At 35.6% G+C, this 27560-nt stretch overlaps 1 protein-coding gene across 50 annotated transcripts in view; it reads left to right on the top strand.

Moving 5' to 3' along the window:
- The window catches only part of ADGRL3 (adhesion G protein-coupled receptor L3), an 858853-nt gene that overhangs the window by 688513 nt on the left and 142780 nt on the right, over positions 1-27560 (top strand). For 44 of the 50 annotated variants that reach the window (XM_063723427.1, XM_063723423.1, XM_063723425.1 and 41 more), the window contains 2 exons: positions 9839-10024; positions 12992-13030. In XM_063723427.1, the coding sequence (XP_063579497.1) occupies positions 9839-10024; positions 12992-13030 (225 nt within the window). The remainder of the gene's footprint in view (positions 1-9838; positions 10025-12991; positions 13031-27560) is intronic. The other 6 variants (XM_063723430.1, XM_063723429.1, XM_063723424.1 and 3 more) reach the window with 1 other exon arrangement.

The raw sequence follows: 27560 nt of genomic DNA, 5'->3' as shown, positions 1-27560 counted from the left end.
TAGCTTATAAACAACAGAAGTATATTTACCATGGTTCTGGAGGCTGGAAAGTCCAAGATCAAGGTGCTGGCAGATCCTTCGTCTGATGAGGGCCTGCTTTCTGGTTCATCAGCAGCACCTTCTCGCTGAATCCTCACATGGTAGAAGGGACAGCTCTCTGGGGCCTCATTTATAAGGGTACTAATCCCAGTCATTAGGGCTCTGGCCTCATGATCTAATCCCTTCCCAGAGGCCCCACCTCTTAACACTATCACTTTGAGGATTCAATGTTAACATGTGAATTTTGGAGGGACACAAACATTCAGACCGTAGCAACCTCCTCATCTTTACAGTGTCCCTAGAGAACTCCTGAAGACATTGAAGGAAAGAGCACTGACTTGAGGATCTTGATAGTTGAGTTATGGTGGACACATCATTAACCTCTGGATTGGTTTCCCCATCTGTAAAATGGAGTAGATCATTAATTTTATTATCAGTATGTGCTCACTGTATGTCACCACCATTATAGATTGCATAGGTAGCAATTATACTCAACTAAATGAACCAAGTTGCTGACTTTAGTTCAAAAAAAGGAAATTTTACATTTACATTTTCTTGAAAACGTGAATTATGTTTTTTTCCCCCAGCAATCAGGCCAAGTGGAAGAAAACAGGTAAAGAATCTTGATGGTTTCAACTCACAAATGAATTTGAGTCACTTATGTACTGGTGAAGTTAGAGATTAAATTCTGTGTGACACTAAAAAGTGGATTACTTTTCACTAGAGAAGATGTAAGTTTTTAAAGTTAGAATATCACAAAGGAATTTGTTGCAAATAAACTAACTGGAATACATTCATAAAGATGAGATTTAATAAAAAACATAATTTGTGCAGAAGAGAAAGGAGAAAAGCGTAAGTTGTACAAAAGGGGACCTTTACTCCAGCAACGAGGTAGAGAAAAAAGAGAGGGAAAGGGAGAGGAAAAGGAAGACCAGTAGGTGGGTGGATGGAAGTCTTGATGGATGTAGGTGGATGGATGGATGAATGGATGGAAAAGTAGGGAGAAGGATAAATAAGCAGATAGATACATAAATAGATACATATCTATATACATATCTACATACATTGGAAGATAAATATATGTCTCCAAATTAATGTTCTTAAAAAAGTTTCCAGTTTTTATTGAAAGCCAACAAGTTGGCTCAGAGCCGTGCCTCCTGAAACATATATGGCAAAATACCCCATTTCTCACCTATCTTAATGACTGCTGTAAAATCATAGTCTCTTGCCTCAGCTTGATCTCCAGCTTGCACTCAGTTTTTCAAAAAGGAGACTATTTTGCATGCTTTTAAAGAATGCTTGTGCTTTATAATTTCACCCATCTTTTTTCACTTCAAGTTTGGTGGTAGTATAGTTCTGTATAGCTTCTTTATTATTTACATGCAAAAGGAAGTCAGCTTCCTACTCTGTTGCATGATTCCACTATTACATGAAAAATAATTGTCTATATTGTAACGGTGAGAATAGTCTCTTCCTATTTCTAACAAATATATTGTAACGGTGAGAATAGTCTCTTCCTATTTCTAACAAACCAAAATCCCTCTGTTTGTATACAAGTTACTGATAGATTTTCAGATATTGTGAGGTTATTCCTGTACTTTCTAAAGAAGGATGTGAAAATCTGGAAATAATGTTGCCATTTTACATCATTTGACATTTTACAGCATTTTACAACATTTGACAAGTCAGTTATTTCCCCTAGAAACTAGGTTGAATCCTGTCTCCCATATCTTAAATTCCCCATTTTATCTTCCTTAGATCTAGCGTGAAATGAAAGTAAATTGCTTCTTTATTTTATCAGAGATTGGTGGCAATTCCAAAATTTTAGACTTATTTAACTTATGTTTAATTGTAAGATAGAAGCATTTTGTTGCTTATATGCCCACCTGACTCAGATTTATAGTAACATAGACAGATCTTTCAAAGAAATGGTAGCTATGTACTTCAACGCTATGTGTAATTCCTTTATAAATTGTTTTGGTCCTTGATTAGTGGTTGATATGATAAAATCTCAATGCTGAATTTAAAAAAATTGTTTTGACTTGTATCAAAACTTAAAATGTTATCTGTCTCTGTCATAATTATTATTTTTAACTAAAGCTACTGGGTTTTCCCTCCCTGATTCAAGTCCTAGATATAATCCCACCATATCAATATAGGCATTAATTTACTAATCCTCACAAATCTCATAACATTTCTCAGTGTGTAGGTGCTTATTTCTGAGAAAAATTTTAGTAGAATTTAGTAAAAGAAGTTAATGAGGTCTTTAAGCTATGAGATGTGGAATAAATGTATTTCAGCCCTGCCTATGTGCACAGAAAACTTGAGGCACATTCAACATATATGTATATTTTTATATGGAAATAAGATCATTATAGTCTACAATAACTGGAGTGAGAGAAGTAAACAGGGGAGTCAGAAAGAGATTCACTTTGGGTGCCACTGGAGAGGATGTGGACCATTACAGCTGGACAGAAAATGTGGCCATGAAACTGAATTGGGAGCAGCTATGGGAGAAATCAGTTAATGGTACCTCCATGGAGTTAGGAAAACCAGAAACCCAAGAATGGCTTTTGGTGACTCCCTTTCCTTCCCCTCCCGCACCCAGTCAGATACTAGTCCTGTCAGGTGTAACTGTAAATTCCTCTCAGGCCAGGCCACTGCTTTTCACTTCTCTCCGTGCCCACTACCCCAATCCATAGCAATTTCTCATCACCCAGGTCTCCTTTCATTTACTCCTGAACCCTCTAATCCTTTCCCCTGAATTTGACTTCAAATACAAACCTAGTTAGACGGATCCTATTTAAGCTCTTCAGGACCTTCTCATTATTCTTAACGTAATTCTCCAAATCTTCATCATGACTTCTAAACCAGAACTACTTAATCTTCTCCTTGCTCACCTCTCCAGCTGCCTAAACTCCGGATATGGTGCCCTTTGTGCAGTTTCCCTAAGACTCCATGCCCCTCCCTCCTAAAAGCTGTTCCCTCTGCCAGAGGCCCCTACCCACATCCCAATCTAATTTCTTCTTTCTATTCCATCTCAAATTAAACATTCTTCCTCAGAGAAGCATTTCCTAAATTATTCCCTAATCACATACACCAGGTTAAAATGTCTACTCTACCACACTAGGATTCTGTATTGCTCTCAACAAAATTAAAATTATATATTTGTACAAATTTTTAATAACTCTTTCCATGGCTGGTATATAAGCTCCCTCTTATTAGAAAGTATTTTATTCAACACTGACCTTAGCACAGGACTATAGAGATTCAAATGTTCATCAAAGAACAAATGAATGTATACGCTGAATGAACAGTCATTGAAATAATAGATGGATAGATAAGTGGATGGAGATCGCTAGACACAAACACACGGATATGCAGGTAGCAATATTGGATTCTGAAGGTATAAAAAATGCTTTTTCTTCTTGTTGTACCTAGTACTATGTCTACTCAAACCATGTTTATTCTAGACCTTACTTTTTATGTATCATATTCTTTCCCCTCAATAGCAGCCATTAGTATTCCGTTGTACCTTGTATCCCTCAACTTACCTTTTAAGGTTTCACTTGGTGGTTACTTCTTCTCGCCCTCCCTCACCTTTCCAGTTGTTCTGTATTCCCATAATACCTCATACACATTCCTGTCACAACAGCTGAACTGTTGAACTCATGTAATCTTTTATGCACCTCGCCCCAACCCCATGAGGGCAAGAGCTGTATAAGATTCATCTTTTATTTCCTCAGGAAATAACAAGTGTGCAAAGAATCATTGAAAGAATGAAACATTTTTGCTATGATTTATTCACTTTAAGATGAAGAGAGGGCCTGTAGCCCTAGCTACTTGGGAAGCTGAAGCAGGAGGACTGCTTGAGACCAGGAGTTCAAGGCTGCAGTTAGCTGTGATTCTGCTGCTGCACTCCAGCTTGGGAAACAGCAAAAAAAAAAAAAAAAAAAAAAAAAAAAGGATTAGAGGGTCAGAAAATAATTTGTTATAGCAGTTTCTATTTTACTTTAAAAAGATACTTTTTATGTTTTTACTATAAACATGTTTATTTATTTATTTATTCAGTAAAGACAAGGTCTTACTCTGTCACCCAGGCTGAGGTTCTGTGGCATGGCCGTGTCTCACTATAGCCTCAACCTCTCAGGATGAAACAATTCTCCTACCTCAACCCCTCAAGTAGTGGGGACCACTGTGGGCCCTGAGAATTTTTTTTTCTTTAATTTTGTAGACATAGGGCTGCCCTATGTTGCCCAGGCTGGTCTCCAGCTCCTGAGCTCAAGTGATCCTCCTGCATTGGCCTCCCAAAGTGCTGGGATTACAGGTGTGAGTCACCATGCCCAGCCTACACATATTTTTATAACCTATTTGCACTTCAGTTTTTTTCCTTCCAACATTTTTGTTGTTAAACATTGGGTTCCAGGGCTCTTTTGAAGGATTAAGTTTATTGTTCATTAACAAAAAAAAAACACTTCTTAAATGCTAAAATACAGTTACTATTTTTAAGAGAATTCATTAGAGATTTTTCTTATTTTACTTATTGATTTATAAAACTGCACTGTTGTTGACACATATATGGGCAGATGAATTTGCCTGGCTATTTTTTGTAGAGGTGGGGTTTCGTTGTGTTGCCCAGGCTGGTCTCGAACTTCTGAGATCAAGTGATCTGCCCACCTCAGGCTCCCAAAGTGTTAGGATAACAGGTGTGAGCCATCTGCCTGGCCTTCTTTATTATCTTTTGTATTGAGAATAACTACATTTTGACTTATTGGTCATCTACATTTTCAACTTTTTCATTACTGCACATAAAGAAAACGTTTAATTTTTTTCCTACCCTTTGATATCAATACATTTTTATATAAGAGAATTGCATAGGCCTTCTTTTCCACCTTTTTGTTTCCCACTCCAATAATGCAATAATTAATATTGAAAACTATGCTTGTATAACTACACAGAAAAGAAAAGAAATGGAATTACAATATGAAAATACCAGTACCATTATTTCATTTTGTTCTCTATTTGATGACTAATTTTGCTATTCATAATGATCACCGATAGATGTAATTAAAGTCAATGCTTGTATCCTTAGTTTTGAAGATATGTTAATGAAGAAAATGAATTACCTAATTTAGTAGATCTCAAACTTTTGTCACCATGGTACATTTAAGTGAATCATAAAACCTCAGAGGTCCCTCAAACTCTGACTTTTTTCTTATAGAAACAATATTGTGTGGTAACAAAGATGGAGGAGGAAACTTAATAATAATAACAACAAAATAATTACATAAGAACCCATGATTAACAAAATAAAACAATAGTAATTCTACAAACATATTATTATGAGTATAATAGGAGAAAAATTGTAACCTGCAAGATACTATGAATGGCACATTAATTAAAATAATGTCCCTTTGGAACATTATAGGAATTCCAGCTATCTTAGATATTCCTATGCCCAGTGGGGGAGTTTTGCAAAGTATGAGTTGTATCATATATCCAGACTTCTTGATGGAATATTGAATTTGAATACTTACACTATACCAACATCTCACTAAATTAACTAATGAATGCTGAATTTTAGAATGTGTTACTTGATTTACTATATTATCAGTAAGTAGCCCTAACTTATGTACAGAAATTTAAATGTATGGATTTTAATCACATTTATATCACTTTATGAACACTTAAAAGTACATTCATGACCCACCAGTGGGCCACAAATGCTACTTTGGTCTACATTGAGTTTGTTACATACATATCTTTGAACCCTATAATGTATTCCATTTAATCTTACAGGTATTTTAGGTATAAAGACCCTGACCATATTTTAAAAATTTCTTATACTCAGTCCTGATATTTTCCATTTTAAGAATTTCTCGAAAGTTGGGCCAGATGCAGTGGCTCACGCCTGTGATCTCAGCACTTTGGGAGGTCGAGGCGGTCAGATGGCTTGAGATCAGGAGTTTGAGACCAGCCTGGCCAAAATGGCAAAACCTAATCTTTACTGAAAATGCAAAAATTAGCTGGGCATGGTGGCATGCACCTTTAATACCAGCTACTCGGGAGACTGAGGCACAAGAATCGCTTGAACTGGGGAGGCAGAGGTTTCAGTGAGTCGAGATCATGCCACTGCACTCCAGCCTCAGAGACAGAGGAAGACTCTGTCTCACAAAAAAAAAAAAGTAATTCTAGAAAGTATTGATTATATAATAATTGTTTAACATATTTTTCATGTAAAATTTTAACATTATAAGTAAGGATTTCTCTTTTCATTATAGGTAGGGATTTCTCTTTTGAGTCTCACTTTTTAGGCTTTGTTCTATATATTTAAATATATAGAAATTCACATATATAAACAAAAATATTGTATATATTATCTTTTTCACAAGTAGCATATTTACAATTACTTATGTAGTGTGTTTATATTTCTCAATACCATGCAAATATTTATTAGCATATGTATGTAAATAACTCTCATATCTGCATTTATTTTAACTCAACAATATATCCTGAAGACTAATCTTAACATTATTGATCTCCTTCATAATTTTAAACTGTTAGATAATATTTCATGGTGTGGGCTGATCAGATGGTAGTGGATTATCAAAATTTATTAATATTAGTATCAATGTACTTGCTATACAACCCCCACACTGCCAAATTTGACTGTCTTAATTAAAAAATAATAATTAAAAAAAATTCCAGGGTATGAATCTGCCTGCAGAGTTTTATATAGTCATAATCCATTTTATTGTTTATCATAAACAAGCTGGAATCAACATCCTTGAACATTTCTCTTTGTACATCTGTGGGATTATTTCTTATGGTTGATACTTTGAGTTACACAGTCTTCACATGTCAAAGTTTAATAGACAATGGTAATTTACTCTAATAGGAGCAATACAAATATACACTACCAATAGTAGTTTATGGAGGTGATATTCATTGAAACAAATCCCTGACACCACTTAATGATATTAAACTTTTTTTTTTTTTTACTTTTTGAGTTAGGCTTTCCTACATACATGAGAATATGACTGTAAATAATTTAGGTGTTCTAATCAGTTTAATTAATTTATTGTTTCTTTAACATTCAATCCTGATATAAATGCTAAGCATCCCAAGTAGATCATGATAATTGATAATCTACCTATTTAAATAAGAGTTTTAGTTGTGCCCCTTTGAGCTTTCTGAATATCCATTAGTCAAACAGCTTACAAAGAGAATAGCTTTCTCTTTATGTTCCCATGTTCTGTGTTGGACTGCCTTTAAAAAGGAGAAGAAAATAATTTTGCACATAATGACACTGATATATATTTAAATAGTAATGGTGTTACAGGAAAGGGGTTCAGATCCAGACCCCAAGAGAGGGCTTTTCGATCTTGCCCAAGAAAGAATTTAGGGTGAGTCCGCAGTGCAAAGCAAAAGCAAGTTGATTAAGAAAGTACAGTGGTGAAAGGATAGCTATTCCATAGACAGTATAGGATGTTCCCAAAAGTAAGAGGAGGAATGCATCCACCCTAGGTAAAATGCTTGTATATATTTTTTCTATTTATTTAGTTAGTTTTTGAGCCAGAGTCTTGCTCTGTCGCCCAGGCTGGAGTGCAGTGGTGTGATCTCAGCTCACCGCAACCTCCGCCTTCTGGGTTCAAGCAATTCTCCTGCCTCAGTCTCCCATGTAGCTGGGACTATAGGCATGCGCCACCATGCCCGGCTAATGTTTGTGTTTTAACTAGAGACAGGGTTTCATCATGTTGGCCAAGCTGGCCTCGAACTGCTGACCTCGTGATCCACCTGCCTCAGCCTCCCAAAGTGCTGGGATTACAGGCATGAGCCATTGTGCCCAGCCTAGTGCTTGTATATGTATATATATGATATATACATGATATATATATGATATATGATAAAAAGAGGTATTGGGGAGATGTGCTGTGCTCCAAGGGTTTGTGATAAAGTGTTAATTTTCTTAATTGCTATATTTTGCAAAAATTGGTATTATTATCTTTAAAGCAAAATTAGAAATGCCTTTGTTCTCTAGGTATCAGTATATCTCCCAAGCCTGGGTCTGTTTAGCAAACATTACTAATTTGTTCCCTTAACCATAAATATCTAGAAGCTAGGAATGCCTAACTTTCTGAGAATGCAGGTCAGCAAGTCCCGGCCTTATTTTCCTAGCCCTCACTCAAAATGGAGTTACTCTGGTTGGAAGGCCTCTGACAGTAGGACAGGTTAAAGTTTGAAAAGATACATATCAAATGATTAACAAACTCCTGGTGGCTCACAACTATAATCTCAGTGTTTTGGGAGGCCAAAGTGGAAGGATAGCATAAGACCAGGAGCCCCATCTCTACAAAATTAAAAAAAAAATTAGCCAAGCATAGTGGGTGCACACCTGTAGTCCCAGCTACGTTGGAGGATGAGCTGGGAGGATGCCTAGAGCCCAGGAATTCAAGGTTACAGTGAACTATGATGAGCTATGATTGTGCCCCTGCACTTCTTCAGCCTGTGTGACAGTGAGACCCTGTCTTACAAAAGAAAAAAAAGAAAAGAAAAAGGCCGGGCGTGGTGGCTCATGTCTGTAATCCCAGCACTTTGGGAGGCCGAGACGGGTAGATTGCCTAAGGTCAGGAGTTCAAGATCAGGCTGGCCAACATGGTGAAACCCCATCTCTACTAAAAATACAAAAATTAGCTGAGCATGGTGGCGGGCGCCTGTAATCCCAGCTACTCGGGAGGCTGGAGCAGGAGGCAGCTACTCGGGAGGCTTGAACTCAGGAGGCAGAGGTTGCAGTGAGCCGAGATCACGCCATTGCACTCCAGCCTGGGCGACAAGAGCAAAACAACGCCTCAAAAAAAAAAACAAGTCTCTGGAAAGTGAGAATATAGAAAGGTGAAATAGAGATGTTCATTACTTTTACTTTGTACACTTTTTATTTATTTAGTGTAAATGTGTTATAATCCTGTTTTAGTTTATTAATTTTAAAACAAAGAAGATTATAACTTGGGAAATTACACTTATTTACTTATTCTTGTTTCTTCTTTCTTGTTTCTCATGACTTTCTTACCAATTAATATATATTCCTATCTTCGAATTACCCATGGCTATCAAATTTGTTCTAGTGATGATGAGGTATTAGGTCTTTATCTGTTTTAATATTTTTGGAGTGTTGACCATTTGACATATTCTTGTAGAATGTACTTGAAAAATCAGCATGTAGTTTCAGAGAAGAAAAATACTTGAAACTAAGCAATAGTTTGCTACCCAGCATACTGGGAGCAAAATTCCTTATACAGTTAGTAAGAAGATGAAAATCACTTTGAAAAGCCCGGATTTTATTTCTGTCAATTTTCACAGAGCTTAGCAGCTGATGAGTATTCACTGTGAACTAAGTGCTAAACCAGACACAAAGGAAAATTTGTACTTGCCTCTGAGAACTTACAATGTGGTTGGGGATTCACAACACACACGCAACTAAGTCCACTTTAGAAACTCACAGAGAAAGTAATAGGGCAAACCTTAGACTTAACCACCCAAATAGATAATTAAGGTAAGCATGATTTTTCAAAGTAAGTTTCCTCAGGAGGAGCTTTCTGAAGACATGAGTTTAAAGTCAAGTTTTGAAGAAAAAGATGAATTCGCAGGAAAAATTGGGGAGTGTATTCCAGATGAAGATGAAGTTTAACAACTATTTCTTGAATCGATGATTACAATTACATGCAAACATGATCGTTGAAAGAAACCAATAAAAGTATTTATGTGAGATCTCTTTCCTTTGTATTCCATTTAAAAATTATAGTTGAAATCTGGTGAAACAGCTGCCAACATTGCTAGAGAGCTGGCTGAACAGACAAGAAATCACTTGAATGCTGGGGACATCACCTACTCTGTCCGGGCCATGGACCAGCTGGTAGGCCTCCTAGATGTACAACTTCGGAACTTGACCCCAGGTGGAAAAGATAGTGCTGCCCGGAGTTTGAACAAGGTAAGAACCTAATTATGTGTGTGTGTGTATATATATATATATATGTCTTTAAAGTTGTAATAAAATCAGAAAGACTTCACTGCTTAATTTTCCTCCTTCTACAGAATATGATCATTATAAAGAGAATCAACAGTTATTTTCAATTCCTTTGTTATTATAATAATAGAACTACGTGGTTCTTAATCTACAGAAATGATAAATGATAATCTCTCTCTATATATATTTTGAATTTATAATTCTGTTTTCCATGGCAGTTATTCTGGTATGCTAAATTCAGACAGGGTTAATGTAGATAAATGCAATTTCTTTTTTCTTTCAAACTTTTATGTTAAGATAATTGACAATAAAACAAATGTCTAGTCAATAAGTAAAACTTTAGAACATAATAACAAGAAGATATTATAGGTCTTCTTGTGGAAGAATGGATGGATCTCTGTCATCAATTATAGATGATTTAAAAACTGAGATAATTTACCCTGATTAATAAAACTTTTAAAAATCTCATAAGGCAAGTAATTAATTTCTACTTCGTTTTGACTTTGAAATCACTCAGATTTTGTATCACTAACATTAAGATGTTAAAAGCTTAAATGTATTCCAGCAAATTTGAATTTGTAAGTAAAAGAAATTATTTTTTAACTTCAGGGAAAATACATTTTATGAATTTTCATTTATATTTACATAAATGAAATAGGCATTTAGTTACATAAACATAGAAAATATATTTCATATATTTATAAATAATATAATTTATTTATTTAACAACATATCACATGGTGAATTAACCCCATGGTAAAACATACTAGCATAGCTACCTTCAAATGACATGTGTTCCCTGACTGGCATTTGTGTAGTAGAGATGTTCAATGATTGAAACTGAATTTTAGGGCCTTGAATATCATGATAGCCTTACTGGTTTAAAAAACAAGAACTTCACATTGCCAGACTAATATTCCTGTATGGAATTCACTAAAAGAACATTCTCCTCTAGAATGAAAAATGACTCTGCAAAGTAGTCTTTTAATATGGTTAGTTCTTCTGTGTCTTACTAGAATAAGAATTTACTCATCAAAAGGAAAGAAATCTTCTAAATAATGATTATTCAACACAGAAAAGCCAGATATTTTATCTGGCAAACAGTTTTTTTTTTTTTTTTTTTTTTTTCCTGCAATTTCATCTGTAGAAAACAGGTACAGTTTTATTATTAGATATAAATTATTATTATTTTTCATTCTGAGCATAAAGGAGTTATTTTTGTCACTTATGCCCTTGATAGAATCACAACCAGTTGCCTGATGGAATGTAATCCACAGCTACCTATATAATCTGGGCGTGCTGTGATTTTAATGCGTTGTTGCCCAGACTGGCTGGATGCTATTAATGAATATTGCTGCCAGCTATTGTTATCATAATGTACCGGATGTAGTCATTTCTATTAATGTTACATATCCATAACATGACTTGTTATAGCAATACTTTGTATCTTTATTTAAAAATGGTGTTGATGTCTGACAATATCAGGTAAAGCTGGCAATTAATGTCACATTCTAACTGGCTACAGCTAATCAGCTTGCCTACTCTGAATATCAAATAACTAAATAATGGGCAAATTTCCATTTGTGAAGCTTTTTAATGCTTTCTTTTGTTACCCATTTGGCTCTTTTCAGTTGTTTATATAATGTGGTTTGTCATATGTTAATTTGCATGATGGGGTAAGGAGATGGGAGGGCAAAGGTTATTCCCATGCTTGCTGGCTTGCTCTCATTTCCTGTGGTTCCCTCTTTCCCTGAAGCAGTTATAACCCATCAGATTTGCAAAGTCAACTCAGTACAAATCAATCGTGCTCTGTATTGAAATTCTGGAGGGTTTAGAGTCCTGCAAACCACGATGCAAGTCAGTGATCCAAGTGACAGCCCTGGCAATTTACTTGCACTCATTCCCCACTTAATTCTTTAGAGGAGTAACTGCTCTATGCTCATTGAAGAATGCATGAATTAGAATTGGGAGAGTATAGGCCACACAAAAGGCATCTGGGTAACTACTTCTTAAAACTGGGTAATTTTCTCCTTCAACAATCAAGGCTACTGAGGAAAAAAAAATTGGAAAGAAGAGGAAAACCCACAAACGAATTTATAAAATTTTGGCTTATTTATTTAAACATGGTGGATGAACTGTTATTAATTATTCATTTTATCACCAGGAAATAATGTTTGGGATGTAACATGAGTTGCTGCTATCCTTTTGCCCAGAAAGACATCACTCTCTATGCAAACAAACAAACAGAAATATACTTCTTAACCCACCAAAGTTTCTATCATTTGTTTTTTGGTCAAAACTGTCAAAATAAATTCTTCAAGAAATAAAAGCAGTGATTAATCAGAATAATCACATCCTTTTAATCAGTAGCTAGTTATCTCTAGTATGCCCATTAGAATCAAAGAGTCATAATGAATGGGCATTTCTTTTTTCCTGATAAACAGAAGTTTTTGTATATATGAAGAACATATGATTTGTGGTGTACATTAACCGTTTATATTATCTGTAAACCACAAATAATCTATCTTTGAAAAATGGGTTCCAAACTTTTGACGTAATATCCTTAACTTCATGTCTTTGTCACCCATAAATTCATAACTAACCTAATGTGAAATGAATCATTTCAAATGAATGAAGTATATTGATTTTTACTAATTTCTACTAAATGTATTCAAAGATTTCTTGCTATCATTAACAACTTTATACCATACAGTTTTCACTTAGGTTGTTCTGAAAGGATGTTGGCTACTATTTTTCAAGCCATTGCTTGCTTACATTTTGCTGCTGCTTAGCTTTCATTTTCTTCTGAAAAGTAGTGAATGACAAAATAAGGTGTTTTGTGTAGATGTGTTCTTTTATTTTTCTTGTTTTCTTCTGTCACTAACTTGTTTTTTCTATTCTGTGTTTAATCTGCTGTCTTAATGGATTCAGCTTCAGAAAAGAGAGCGCTCTTGCAGAGCCTATGTCCAGGTACTTTCTGCGTTTTTATAAATGTGTTAAGTTGTGGAATGTCTCTGTTGTGATGGCATGAATGGACACCTGATAGAAAAATGATAACGTACATTACTGAAATAAAGGAATTTCATGGAGGGGGAGAAGGGTGGGAACAGAAAGCACGAAAGCATTGGCAGTGCCAATGCTCTGTCAAACAAGAGGAACACAGACTAAGAAGGAGGTGCAACTTGAGGTGTGAACTTTTTCATCATCACTAAGAGGTGAGTTGGGTATAATCTATAAAATCCCTATCTATAAAATCCCTATTTTTTTTATAGAGGTGGGTTTGAAAACATTTCATTTTTTCATTGGGTCAGCCAATATTTGAGTAGCAAGTCATTCAGAAATGAAACTAAATCAGTCTTATAAGACAAGTAATCCAGGATACTTGGAATATCATGCTTCTGTTCCTCCGTAGAGCTGTTTATTGGCTCAAGGCACGATTGTGACTATCTTACTCTCTTACTTATTGCAAAAACTGTAATCTCAATATAAATGTACTTTGTTTCGGCTGACATGTTCTAATTTGTAAGCATGTTGTAATTTATAAGCAATAAACCATACCTATGTTTATGGATTTTGTATGACAGAGAACAACCTCAGAAGCAAACTCTCTAGTTTTTTGTTTTGTTTTGTTTTATAAGAAATGAAGGAAAGAAACAAAGAAGGCAGGATGAAATATGAAAATGTTTAGCTGTAAACTTCATTCTACATGTATACATTTCACAGCATTTTTAAAGAAAAAGTCCATCTGCATTTATAAAGAGATACCCTCAAGAACCAAATTAATGGGTATGAGATTGGCAGTTTAAAAACAAAACTTTATCAGTTAATTTGCAGGTGAACATAATATCACGGTGTTTATTTTTTTAACCAAAACTCTTAAGTTAGGTTGATATAAATAGTAAAAATCGATTTGTTTATTTATGCCTTTCCAATGATCTGAATATTCACATCCGCTATCCTTCTGGGTAGTACAGAATTGAGAATTGGATTTATAATTAGAAAGTGACTTAGTGAGCATAAAATCATAGCAAAAGGAACTGGATAGCCTTGGGGCAAACTTAGTCAGATTATGTAAAGCACAATACAGTAGACTTTTTAATGAATGGAAATATCTCTGTGTGCCAGCTATAATCGTTTGCTTAATTCTGGCTGGCAAATTCTTTTTCTTGCAGCTATCCCATTTGTAAATTCTATACATGAATATCTTCATATCTCAACAAATATTAGTGAACAAAGCAAATATAATACAGTCCCTGTCCAGGATTTTACTATCTAGGAGAAAATATTGATTAATAAATGTTAGTACACTAACACTTCAGTGGAATGAAAATGCAGTTGAGTAGATTCCGCTTTCTTTGGATATACTCTCATTCTGGAAATGTATACTGATCACTTTGGTTGGATTTGGTGTCTTCCAAGTCTCCTGAGCAACACAAGAACACATTACAAATGTTCCCTATAAGTCAGCTAAATTTGTAGTTGGCCAAATGTGTCTATTATGATTATGCATGGTTTCCGTAGGGAAGGAAAGATTTCTTTCCCTGATCTATAGCTCGGTTCATGACTCAGGCTCCTATAACAAAAGACAGGTTAACAAGAGACAAACATACAAATTTATTTTATATAAGTTTTATGTGAGATAGCATTTGGGAATGATCTCAAGAAACAGAAAAACTTGTATTTTTTATGTGTAGGTTTGATAAAGAGTAGACAGTCTTGGGAAAGTGCAACTGGACAAAGGGGGAATTATCTAACAGTAATACATGGGAGGGGGAACTTAGCAAGGCATTTGTTCAGATTCTTCTGGGCATCTCTCGTGTCTTGGGATCCTTCCTTGCAGGTACAGGGAGATGTGAGTTAGGTTGATATAAATGCTAAAAATCAATTTGTTCATTTATGCCTTTCCGATGATCTGAATATTCACATTCCACTATCCTTCTGGGTAGTATAGAATTGAGAATTGGATATTCTCTAAGGAGAGTATTATGATCTGATTCAGGGGAAGGTTAGAAAATTCTTGCTCAGTTGTTTGGTTTGCATCAGGAGAAAAAGGCAGGGTAAAGATGAGAGTTACCTTTCTGCTTTTGCTGTTTTCTCAAATGTCAATGTGCCATATTTTGGAGTCACATGTCCTGAGTCTCATCAATTCTTATTACTTTAATCTCGGCATTGTTTTGCAGAATGAGCAATTAGAAACTTAAAAACCAGAGTGAAAAAAATATTATTTTATTCTTGCACATTTCATTCTGAATGTGAAGTGAAGCCATTAGAATAAGGCTAATAAGTGCATTTTGTGAAAATATTATTTAAAAGGAAAAAGAGAATTTCAACATTAAACAGAGACTAGGAAGATAAACTTTTAATTTGCATTATTTTATAAAATAATGAATCTTTGTGTATAAGAAACTATCCAGGTTTATTTTTCTAAGGTTTTGGGGAAAAATTGCTTTGGGAGGTATATATAGGTGTGTTTATATACATACACACACACACACACACACACGTATATATAAATATATATCTATATATGAAGCTATACTCTAAATGAGTGCAATAGGCAGAGAAATCAAAATATCCTTTATCATCAAAAGCTGAAGATCATTTTTGAGCTGAGCAATGTTAGGATTGTTTTTGATTGCAATCTATGTTATCCTTTTAATGGGGCCTTTGGGATAATTAGTCTTTTGGTATTTAAACCTATGAAATGCATGGTCATTCATACATGAATCTCTGGTGGAAAATTAATAGCAGTTTATTCAATGGTTGATTTCCTGGGTTATAAGTGACTGACTATGAATAAATGTTTCAGCTATTGAGTAAACATCTGATAAAACCAAATACAAACAGAATATTGGTGAATCAGAAATGCTCTGTAATACATTGCACTACCTCTCTTCCTCTTAATGTAGATTATTCCATGAAATTCCAGAGTGAGTAATCCTTTAAACTTTAGTCTATTTGCATTTTAAAGACTTGTTTTATGTTTCCTATTGTTTCTATGTTCAGAGTACATTCAGAGCTATCTATGAAATAGGTGTGAAATATGCTTGAAGTGCTTTAGGCATTAAATTTGAAATAAGATGATTTCTACGTCATCATAAATTTTTTTTAAAAAATATAGCCTTTTCATAGGCACAAGCAGTGAATCTTTTAGGGTTGATTTTGGCTGTCTAAATCCATTTAGATTTCAATTACTTAGAAGTTCAGTGTCTATTTTAGGAATTATCCAGAGTTATCTTTTGTATCTTCTTACTTTTAACCTTTTGTTTATCTCAAACACAAATGAAAGCACAGTGAAATTTTAACTATCAGTTGTCAACCATGATAACTGACCTGTAGTTGTACAATTAAAAGTGGCTGGTGTGATATTTTAAATAATATGTGAATCTTCTAAAAGCCATTATGTTTGCATCCCAAGAGTTTTAACAAAAAAAAATTTGAGTTTAATATACATATTTTAATTTCAATTGTAATTTTAGATTCGTGTTGTGTATCACAAGATATAAATTGGTATGTGTCATAGTAAAACATATTACTTCCATATCTTACACACAATGACATGGGCCTACAGAGCCCCAGCTACTTGAGAAGCTAAGGCAGAAGGATTTTTTGAGCCCAGGAGTTCGAGTATAGCCTGGGGAACATAGTGAGACCCATGTTTCTTAAAAAAAAAATAGACAGAGAGTTTTCAGTTTCATACTAGAGAAAACAAGTAAGGCTTGTGTTACACATGCATATTAAACAGTTGCCGTGATTTAATATTACCAGAAGGGGCCTTACAGATGAAGATGAGATAGTGTATTGGCCCAAGGCCACACAAGTAGCACTGATGGTACCATTGCTTCTCTCCTGACATGTGTCCTGTGCTGTGCTGCTTCAACACCATGACTAAGAATAACAATGATTTGTTATTAAGAATAAATTAGTTTCCTGTAAACCCAGCACTTTGGAAGGCCAAGGTGGGCAGATCACTTGAGACCAGGAGTTTGAGACTAGCCTGGCCAACATGGTAAAACCTTGTCTTTACTAAAAATACAAAAATTAGCTGGGCGTGGTGGTACATGCCTGTAATCCCAGCTACTTGGGAGGCTGAGGCAGGAGAATTGCTTGAGCCCGGGAGGTGGAGGTTGCAGTGAGCTGAGATCGCGCCACTGCACTCCAGCCTGGGCGACAGAGTGAGACGCCATCTCCAAAAAAAAATAAAAATAAAAATAAATTTATTTATTAGGCATTAATTATGTGCCATTAGTGTGCAGATCAATTAGAATACATTCTTATTTAATATTCACAACCACCGTATGATATAATTATTGCGATTTTTAACTTAACAGATGAAAAAATGGAGACCCAGGGAGGGTTAAATGACTTTCACAAGATCACACAATAATAACCGAGGGTGCTTTAAATTCAAAGTTAAGTCTTTCTAATTCAGATGCATGTGCTCCTAATCTCTGAGATACTGTTATTAGAAGGACTGACCTCATCTTTTGGTGATAGGAGGCAAGACATATCATTAGGTTTATGTTTGTTGATTTTATGCACTGTATTTCAGGGATGGAATGCAGTACAACAATTTTTTTCAATCTTTTTTTTGATACAGAGGTAAAATGGTATGTGATCATTATTCTGTGCTGCCATATTAAGGTCATATCCAAATATACTTTGCTTTGAGGTCTTTTTACTTTCTGAGGAGACTCTGATGAAAAAGTTACCATCTTAAGAGAATAAAAAACCAGAAGAAAGATATAGTAACTATGTTAAAGGAGGAACTGTCTGTTTTCCAGAGACAGTACCATTTTCCACCCGCAATATATGAGGATTCCAGTTGCTCCACAACCTCACAAACACATGTTATTTTCTGTCTTTCTTATTATAGCCATGCTAGTATTTGTGAATTGCAGAAGTTCTTGACTCTAGTCATGGGATGGGGGGCAGAGGAAAGTTTCAAAATATAATTCATGAACCAGTACAAATCATGTGGTTTCAGAGAGAGGTCCGCGGTTTTCATGAGAATATGGGAGTAGAGTATGACTTCCAAGAGCTTAAGAACAACTAACTGCCTTTGTGTTTTATAAATGTAATCAGAACTCAGATTTGCATTTTTTTCTTGTCTTTCAACCTCAAATTGTCATCTTTTAAATAGTAATATTTGTTAGCATTGTTCTCCCCTTTAGCGGGAACTATTAAGAATTACTGGTGTTTATTTTTTACTACTTCTAAGACAGGACATTTTCCTAGTTTTTAAAAATATTTTCATTTTTATCAATAGTTTCTTTCTCCCATCAAATCTCAGAGGCAGTATGTACTCACTAGAGAGTCTGCAGTCGACCATGCTTAATGGAAAATATAAGTTCATCTAGGTACTGATGTGATTCTTTTGAGTGATTGTGTAGAATCTGTTGTGGTCACTTGCATAGCTCGGTTGAGAACTGATCACAAAAAAAAAATGTTAAGTAGGTGTGAATTTAAAAACAAAAAAGCACACACACACGTGGTTTTTCTTCTTCTTTTGTTTTTGAAAGGCAGGTAGTCTATGTGATTTTTTTAATGCTTAAAGAGTATTATTATAGTATACTATAGTATACAATATATATACTATATAGGTATATAGGGTATAGAAGACTTGTTACTGTAATATATTTTATATGTATAGTGTGGTATAATACTATATCCTAGTAGTGGAAAACCATCACATAGTGAACAACAAAAATATTTAAGAATTACTAGTTAAGCACATGTGCCCACTATAATCTTACCAGCTTTAGGAGTATAGCAGTACACATAATAGGCAAAAATCCCTGCACTCTCTTCTAAGGTGAAAATCCTAGTGAAAGAATATAAACAATACACTGAATATGTAAAATTTATGGTATGCCAGATGATGATAAATGCAAGAAATAATGACAAAATAAAGCAAGAAAGCAGGAAATGAATTACCGAGGTGATATTTGAGCAAAACTCAGAAGGAGATAAAGGAGTCAACTATGCTGATATGCAGGAGGGAGCATTTTAGCAGAGAGAACAGAAAGTTCCTGAAATGGAAATATTCCTGTTGGTGATGAAGGAGGCTAGTGCAACTGGAACAGAGTGAAAAAGAGGATCACAGGGTGTGAGTCTGTGGTAGCTCAAGGCCCAGATTCTGACAGATCATTGTAAGGACTTCAGCTTTTATTCAGAAAAGCCTAGTAAACAAACCACTGCAGGTTTCTGAGGAGGGATAACTATCTGATGTGTGTTACAAGTGGACAGTAGCCAATAGCAAGAAAAGTAAGGGCCGAAGCTGGGTTACCGTTTGGGTAATGACAGCCACTTGGATTAGCATATTAGTGCGGGATACTGAGGTAATTATTCGGATTCAGAGTTTTTTAAAAAAATGAAATAAGATTTGCTAAGAGATTGTATAGAGTTTTCAGAGAAAAAGAGGAGTTGAAATGACAGAATGCTTTTTGCCTGAGCAATTGGAAGGATGAAGGTGCCGTTTGTTGAGATGGTCTATCTGCAACCAATTTGGGAGGGGCAGGAAGAGAACTCCACTATGGCGCATGCTAAGTTTGAGATTCTTATTAGACATGCAATATAGATGTTAAATATGTCGTTAAATATACAAGCATCGTGTTCAATTGTGAGATTAGCCTAGAAATAATTATTTGGTAGTGTTTTGCTTAGAGTGGCATTTGAAATCAGTGTTCTAGATGAATTCATCAAGGGGATGAGTGTAAAGAGAGAAAAGAAAAGAATCTAGAACTGAGCCCCAGAACACTGTAATATGAAGAGGTTGGGGAAATGCAGAGAAGCCAGCAATAGAGACTAAAAAACAGCCTTGAGGAATGAGGAGCACCAGGAGAGCATGGTATCCTGGAAATCAACTGAAGTTATTGCAGAGAGGATGAAATGATGTGAAGCACTGCTGAATCTGCCCAGAAATGCTGATACAGCTTTTCAAAGATAAAAGTCATGTCAACTTTTGATAATTAAAAAAATTCCAAAGCCCACATGTCTACATTATTACATGCAATATCTAAACATTTTTGCCCATTCTTTTCAATTTTTTTGTATTATTAATGCGCACTTTCTGTGAACCAAAATTGCTACTTGCACCTTTGACAAAGTGCAAATTGAATTATGCCAGTTTTACTTGCGTGCCTTTGGTGCATAAGACAAGAAGGATTCTAAGCTCCGTTTATACTGCTAGGAAGAAATTAATGAGTATTTTCAAGTTCCTTGTTTGGTCACTTAATTGGCTGTGTGACAAAGAGCTCTGTGGTGCATGTCAAACAACTTTCAGAGTCCTCTAATGATTTGTGCATTGCTTAACTTGTGATACTATTCTGTGTGGCCTGTCAGGCTGGATGTCCTTGTTAAAGTGGCTAGAATAAATTGGCTAGCACTGTGCATACAATGTAGTATATTAACTGCAGCAACAGGGAGTACTTTTAGCAGCTCTTTCAAGAGATTTCGATGTTTGCCCATAAGCATCAAAGCCAACCCAAACTTTCATTTAATATAATTAAAAGGACATCTGAAAGTAGTTTGAATCACAGCAGGTTCTTGTGGTTTGGTAACCCTTTGTTAAAACCCTGTGAACTTAATATATTTCACAGCTTGATAAATCTGCACTTGATTTATGTCAGTAAGAGAGAAAATATAAATCTGCACCCTGCATTTTTCTGGTGTCCTAAACCTATTGTTAAAAGACATTGAGATCAAAGAAAGTGACTTCTATCTACAAAACCAGAGTACTGTAGTTTTTTTCAGATAAAGAATGGTTATAAGAATTCCTTTCTGTAAGTTGTAGACATTAAACGCTACTACATACAAAGCAATCATTGAATCAGAAGAGTAAAATCATATGTAATGTAAGCAGAGTAATTCATACAGGTATTATTGAAGAATGTGAACAGGTCAAGTTGTAAATCTAATGATTTAAAAACCTCCAAAGGACAATGACAGATGTTGATGATGGAGATTCTGCATTGACGTGGAAAGAACATCATTCTGGGAATCTCTCACAGTTCCCCTGGCGAATGTGTCAGGTTAGATAGAAATGGCTGCTTTAGAAAGCCATTTCTGCCTCCTCCATTTTGCACATTTCCTGTAAATAAACAAATGTTCCAGCTGCTGTTTGTATATACATGGTTTGTGAATGCTTCAGAAAGTAATTCTAATGAGGGTGTGAAAAAAGTGTCTTTCTGTTTTTAAATAAAATGTTTTCATCTAAAATAAAAATATTTTCTCTCTTCTTTGCACCAACTTGTATTCTCTTCTCTTATTTCATTTTCTGATCAAAGCCTGGGCCATTATGTAATTGTAAAACTGTTTACTTAAAGTCCATTCTATGCATCAATGCTTTCTGAACATAAGTTTACCTTCAGAAAAGTTTTAAATACATAGAATATAAATAGATATTATTTCTATGCAAATGCAAGAGAATACACATCAATTTACTTTCCTATTTCTTTAATAGCTTGATGATTACATAGCTAACCAGAAGGTAAGGGATATTAAAAACAGCATTACAGATTTAAGATCCTACTTTCTGAAACTATCATTAACTTTTTTGGTACAGGTCAGAAAGGCAATGGAAATTTTAAAGTGCAATTTACAGTAAAGGAGTTGTCTGAGAGTGTGGATCCAAACAAATGATTTTTTAGGACTGCTCCCAGAGTTACAATTTTTATGTTTTCCTTTATCTAATATATGAATCTTGTACAGCTGGTAGTAACAGAAAGTTAGCTATGGTAGCTTAAACAAACCGGGGCTTTATTCTTGCACATGAAAAATGCAGATGAGGCAGTCCAAGATTAGCTTGGAAACTGCATGAAATCATCAGAGACCAAGGCTGCATCTGGTTTTTTGCTCCATTATCTTTAGCACACGGGTTTCCATCCCCAAGATGACAAGACGGCTACTTAGGTTCCAGTCATCATGTCATGCTAATCTTCTAAAAGGAAGAAGGAAAAGGATAAGTATCGGAAGTATTTGTCCCTTTTAGTACTTTCCAGGAGTCTCCCCAAACTATTCCTTATTATATCTTATGGGCTACCCTATTTGCATGGTTAAATACTTCATTAGTAGGTGCAGCTTTGCAGCTGGGCATAGTGTCCAACGATTCTGTGTCTAACACAAGAGGGATATTGGGCAACTAGCAGCCTCAGATGCAACGAAAATGCTTTTTCTTTTTCTTATTTAATAACACAGTGAAATCTTATTCAGTTTTAATGTAATAAACTACCATAGATTTATGACAATACAAGGGTAACTTTTGAACCCTAGATATAGATAAAAATGTTCTTCTGCTTGTTCTGTTAGTCATAGTTTGAGATTAATCATTTTGTCTAAAAAAACTTTTAAAAGCTATTTGAAACTTCTCAGATTGCATTTTTCTACCTTTTAAGTAATTTTTTGAATAGCTAATATAGACACATGGTATAAAATTCAAAAGATAGAATAATAGCTATTTCTCCCTCCCACTAGAACCTCTGCATTGCTAACTCCAGGGCACGCCACTGACATTTTTGTCTATTTCAGTGGTGCTCCCTTGCGGTTGCGTAGTTCAACCCTGCCTCTCATTTCTCTCCACAGACTTTCAGCAGTCCTTTTCCAAAGTATGATCACTGTTAGCTTTTTTTTTTTTGAGTTGGAGTCTTGCTACCAACAGGCTGGAGTACAGTGGCATGATCTGGGCTCACTGCAACCTCTGCCTCCTGGGTTCAAGCGATTCTCTCCCAAGTAGCTGGGATTACAGGCATGTGCCACCACGCCCAGCTAATTTTTGTATTTTTAGTACAGACGGGGTTTCACTATGTTGGCCAGGATGGCCTCCATCTCCTGACCTCGTGATCCGTCTGCCTCGGCCTCCCAAAGTGCTGGGATTACAGGTGTGAGCCGCCACGCCCGGCCTGTTAGCTTTTTAAATATCTTACCAGAGAAGACTATTTTAACTCACATCTATATTTTTATACTGTTTGTTTTTAAATCTTGTCATACAATCACAAAACAGTGTTGTTCTCCTTGCCTAGAGAAAAGACTTTGGGGATATAGCTTGTGGCCGACCCACACAATAGGATGGCATTCCGCCATGGAAAAGAGTAAATGTGTAGACAGGATCACAAGCTAGATTTGGGTAGTGTTTGTATCAACAGAACAACTTACCTCTTCATCAGTAGGAAATCGGTTGAATAAACTACTAAACTAAATAATGGAATACTTCCTAGCCACAGAAACAGTGAGGTAGAACTTGTATTGACTTAAAAAGATAGGTGTGATATATTTTCAAGTAAAAATAAACAAGCAAGCCAAAAACAACAGATAACAGCCTTATTGTACGGACTGAGTTTGCTCTTATGAATGTGTAAATATTTACAGGTCTAGAGAGACCCACAATAAACTGTCTAAAGTGATTCTTTTTGTGTGGAGTTGTACAGTGTTGTTCTATAAATGGAATTTCAGCTTTTGCCATATATACTTCTGTAATTTAAAACTGTTTATAAATATGTCTTTTTAAAACTAATAGATATTATTTTTTGAAAGTTTTAGATTTGTAGAAAAATTGATCAAGTCTTATAGAAAGTTCCCATATACCTGCCATTGACATGAACAACTTCCTCTATTGTTAACATCTTACATTAGTATGGTATATTTATAATAATTAATGAACCAATGTTAATATATTATCATTAACTGAAGTCCATAGTTTATTCAGATTTTTAAATTTATTATCTATGTCCTTTTTCTGTTTTAGGATCCTATCCAGGATATCATATTACATTTAATTAGCTCTGCTAGGCTGTGGCAGTTTTTCAGACTTTCCAACAAGTATGTCCTTTTCAAAGTCTGAAAAATACATTTTTTATTAAAAAATAGTAAACACATATACTTTAAGAAAAACATAGATTTATTCATTCATTCAATCAGGCAATATTTGTTGAGCTCACAGGTGCAGGGATTCACAGGTGAAGACCGAGTTTCTGTCTCGTAGGGCTCAAACCCTAGTTCAGCCTGGAGTTATGGAGGAAAATAGCCAGTAAATCAGTCAATCAATCAAAGTAATAAAATAAGATTGCAGAAATGCAATATGACCCATATGAGTAAATATGACCTTTTGATTACTTCATTTCGTGCGGATCAGGGAAGACTTTCTAAGGAAGTGATAGGCAATTCAGCAATGTGACTATCTGGAGAAGAGCATTCCAAGATCAAAGGTCACCCGAGGCTGAGATGGTCAAGTGACAAGCAGTTGGAGAGTTCAGGCAATAGAAAGGAGACAAATATGCCTGAAGCAGTGGGTTGAGGGAGAAGGCTATGGAAAAAACTCAAGAGTCTGAGTGCTATTAAAAACCTTTGACCAGGGTCATGACATATTTTTTGCAAAACGACTTTGGCTGCAAACTTTGTTTTCTTCTGATACTGATTCTTATAACTTCAACTATTATCCTTGTGTGGATGATTTTAAAAAAAAATTTAATCAACTGCTTTACACATTGCCAAATTCTTCTGTTAATCCATTCCACCTACTGTCTGAGTAATGTTTTAAAAATGCAAATCTGATCATGACTTGACCCTACTCAGCCTGTCCCTTACTCTCTTTTGCCCTTATAGAAAAAAATCCCTTTTTGAACTACAGTGCCTGAGTATCAGACTCCTGTTGCTAATTTCTCACACCTTTAACTGGCTCTTCATCCGATCCTACACTGCCAGGAGATTTAAATACTTTCAGTTCGTGTCTCTGTACCTTTATAGTCACAGTTCCTTCTACTTGGATTAATTCTAGATTTGTTCTCCTTTCTCCTTCTCTTCATTCCAGTAACTTTGACATATGACGTCAACACCCACTTCATATGTCAATTACTCTAAAGAAGCATTCTTTGTCCCACTCAGTCTGAATAAATGACCTCTTATGTGAACTTATAACACTCTCAGTTTTCCTCTATTACAGCAATTATCAAGCTGTATTTTAATGTCTCTTCACTCCTCTATCACTAAGCTGCTTGTGAAGGAACAGTGCCACTTTTATTTCTACATCTTCAGGACCTTTTAAATTGTGATTAGCACATATTAAGTGGTCTCCAAATATTTACTGTTTAATTGAAGCTCCAGGCTCAAATTTCCAGTTGCCTACTAGTATGTCCACTACAGCAGAAATTCTGACAACACTTTTCAACATTTGCCGTTGCCAATCCCTCTCCTCTCATTCTCCCTTAAATTCACCTCCTGAGGCTTGTGCCCCCACTACACCACCGAAACTGCCCTTGTTGAGGTCATTAATGACTTCTAAATGCTGCTAAACCAATGGTCGGTAGTCAATCCATACCTTACTCGATCAATTAGAAACATCTAACACAGCAGATCACCTCCTCTTCCTTGATATATTCTCTTCAGGACAACTCACTTGATTTTTCTTCTACCTAATTGACACTTCTTTCCAGTCTCCTTCGTCAGTTCCTCCTCTTCTCCTCAAACCCTTAAGCTTGGAGTGCCCCCTAACACAATAGTTAGTCCTCTTGTCTACACTTTGTACATTCACACCCTTGGTGATCTCATTGATTTAAATATCACCTATATGCCTATGACCTACAAATATTATCAATGGCACAGACCATTCTCCTGAACTCCAGAATTAATTTTCCAGCCAATTTCTCAATATCTTCACTTTGTTGTTTAATACACACCTCAAACTTTCCATATCTGTAACTGAATTCCCAATCTTCACTTGCAAACCATTCTTCAGCGTCTCAGTTGAAGTGGTTGAGCCCCACCTCCCACCTCTACTGTTTTCTTTCACTTTACTCCAAACACATGCCATTTTAAGGTTTTGGACCATGCAAACCTTCAAAAGTTCCATTTGAAGACTTTTATTCTGGTTGTTCCCTCTGATAGGAACGCTTCTCTTCCAGATGCCTGCATGGCTTTCTCGATTCCTTTGTCCTTTTTTGAATTGTTACCTTTTCAGTGATGCCCATCTGTGCTGCCATTCTATTTGAAAGCCATCCCTGATTCTAAATCCTCCATCCTGTCTATTTTATTTCACACTGTACATTGTACCTTCTAACAGTATATGGTTTATTATTTGCTTCCCTTGCCAGAATGTTCAGTTCTAAAATCATTTTTCCTCTGCTTTGTTAAGATATATCTCAAGAGTCTAGAACAGTGTTGGCATATGTTAAGTGCTCAAGAAATATTAATTAAATGAATAAATGTCCTGTTTTGAAGTAATGATATACAGTTGTACTGATTGCCCCTCAAAAGCAGTATTTCTGTGTTTTTCTTTTTCGTTTTACCATCACTCTGCTACCCAGAACAAAAATAGAGTTATTATTTCTAGTTCCTGAAGAAGAATTTTTGGATACTTTCATTATTATTTTTGAAACTAAGGAAAACCCTCTTTCCATCTGTGATACTGCACTCTCTGACTGCTTACTCTTTCATCTTCATTGTCAACTATTCTTACTTCATTTGCCTCTCTATTTTGTTAGTGTTTCTGTACCATCAATTCTTCTTCCTCTACTCAGTTTTTCTGGGTAATTTCAGACATACCAATGGCTTTAATAAGCCTAATTAAATTTATGATGCATGCATTGTATTAGGCTGTTTTTGTGCTGCTGTAAAGGAATACCTGAGCCTGGGTAATTTATAAAGAAAAGAGGTTTAATTTGCTCATGATTCTGCAGGCTGTACAAGCATGGCACTGGCATCTGCTTAGCTTCTGGGGAGGGCTCTGAGAGATTTTACTCATGGAAGAAGGCTAAGCAGGAGCCAGCATATCGCATTGCAAAAGCAGGAGCGAGAGAGAGAGTGAGGTAAGTGTCACACACTTTTAAACAACCAGATCTCGCAAGAACTCCCTATAGTGAGGACAATACCAGACCATGACGGCTCTGCCCCCATGACCGAAACACCTCCCATCAGGCCCCACTTCCAACATTGAGGATTACAATTCAACATGAGATTCGGAAGGAAAAATATCCAAACTATCTCGTGAACTGTATGTGAATATCAGATGTCTTCTATAAGCTTCAGGCCATCTGAATTGATGCCGTTCAGTTACAGTCATGCATTACCAGTGAGGATACATTCAGAGAAATGCTTCATTTTGTTGTCATGCAAACATCATAGGGTATACTTACAAAAACCTAAATGGGACAGCATATTACACACCTAGGCTACATGGTATAGCCTACTGCCCCTTAGGCAACAAACCTGTACAGCATGTTACTGTACTGAGTACTGTAGACAATTATAACACAATGGTATTTGTGTATCTAAACATAGAAAAGATACAGTAAAAATATGATATAAAAGATAAAAGCTAGTACACCTGTATAGAGCAGCTCCATTTTAATCTTATGGGACCAGCATGGTATATGTGGTCCATTGTTGAGCAACACGTCATTATTCAGTGCACGGCTGTATATTGCATTCAAAGTAGGCAACCTGAATTTACTATGTTGCTCATACTCTCCACCCACACATATACTTTTATACCCACTACGTTTACCTTTTG

This window comes from Pongo abelii, chromosome 3 (genome assembly GCF_028885655.2).
Source record: "Pongo abelii isolate AG06213 chromosome 3, NHGRI_mPonAbe1-v2.0_pri, whole genome shotgun sequence".
Taxonomy (NCBI): Eukaryota; Metazoa; Chordata; class Mammalia; order Primates; family Hominidae; genus Pongo; species Pongo abelii.
The sequence above is the reverse complement of the archived record's forward strand: the minus strand, read 5'-3'. Positions and strand labels throughout refer to the sequence as shown.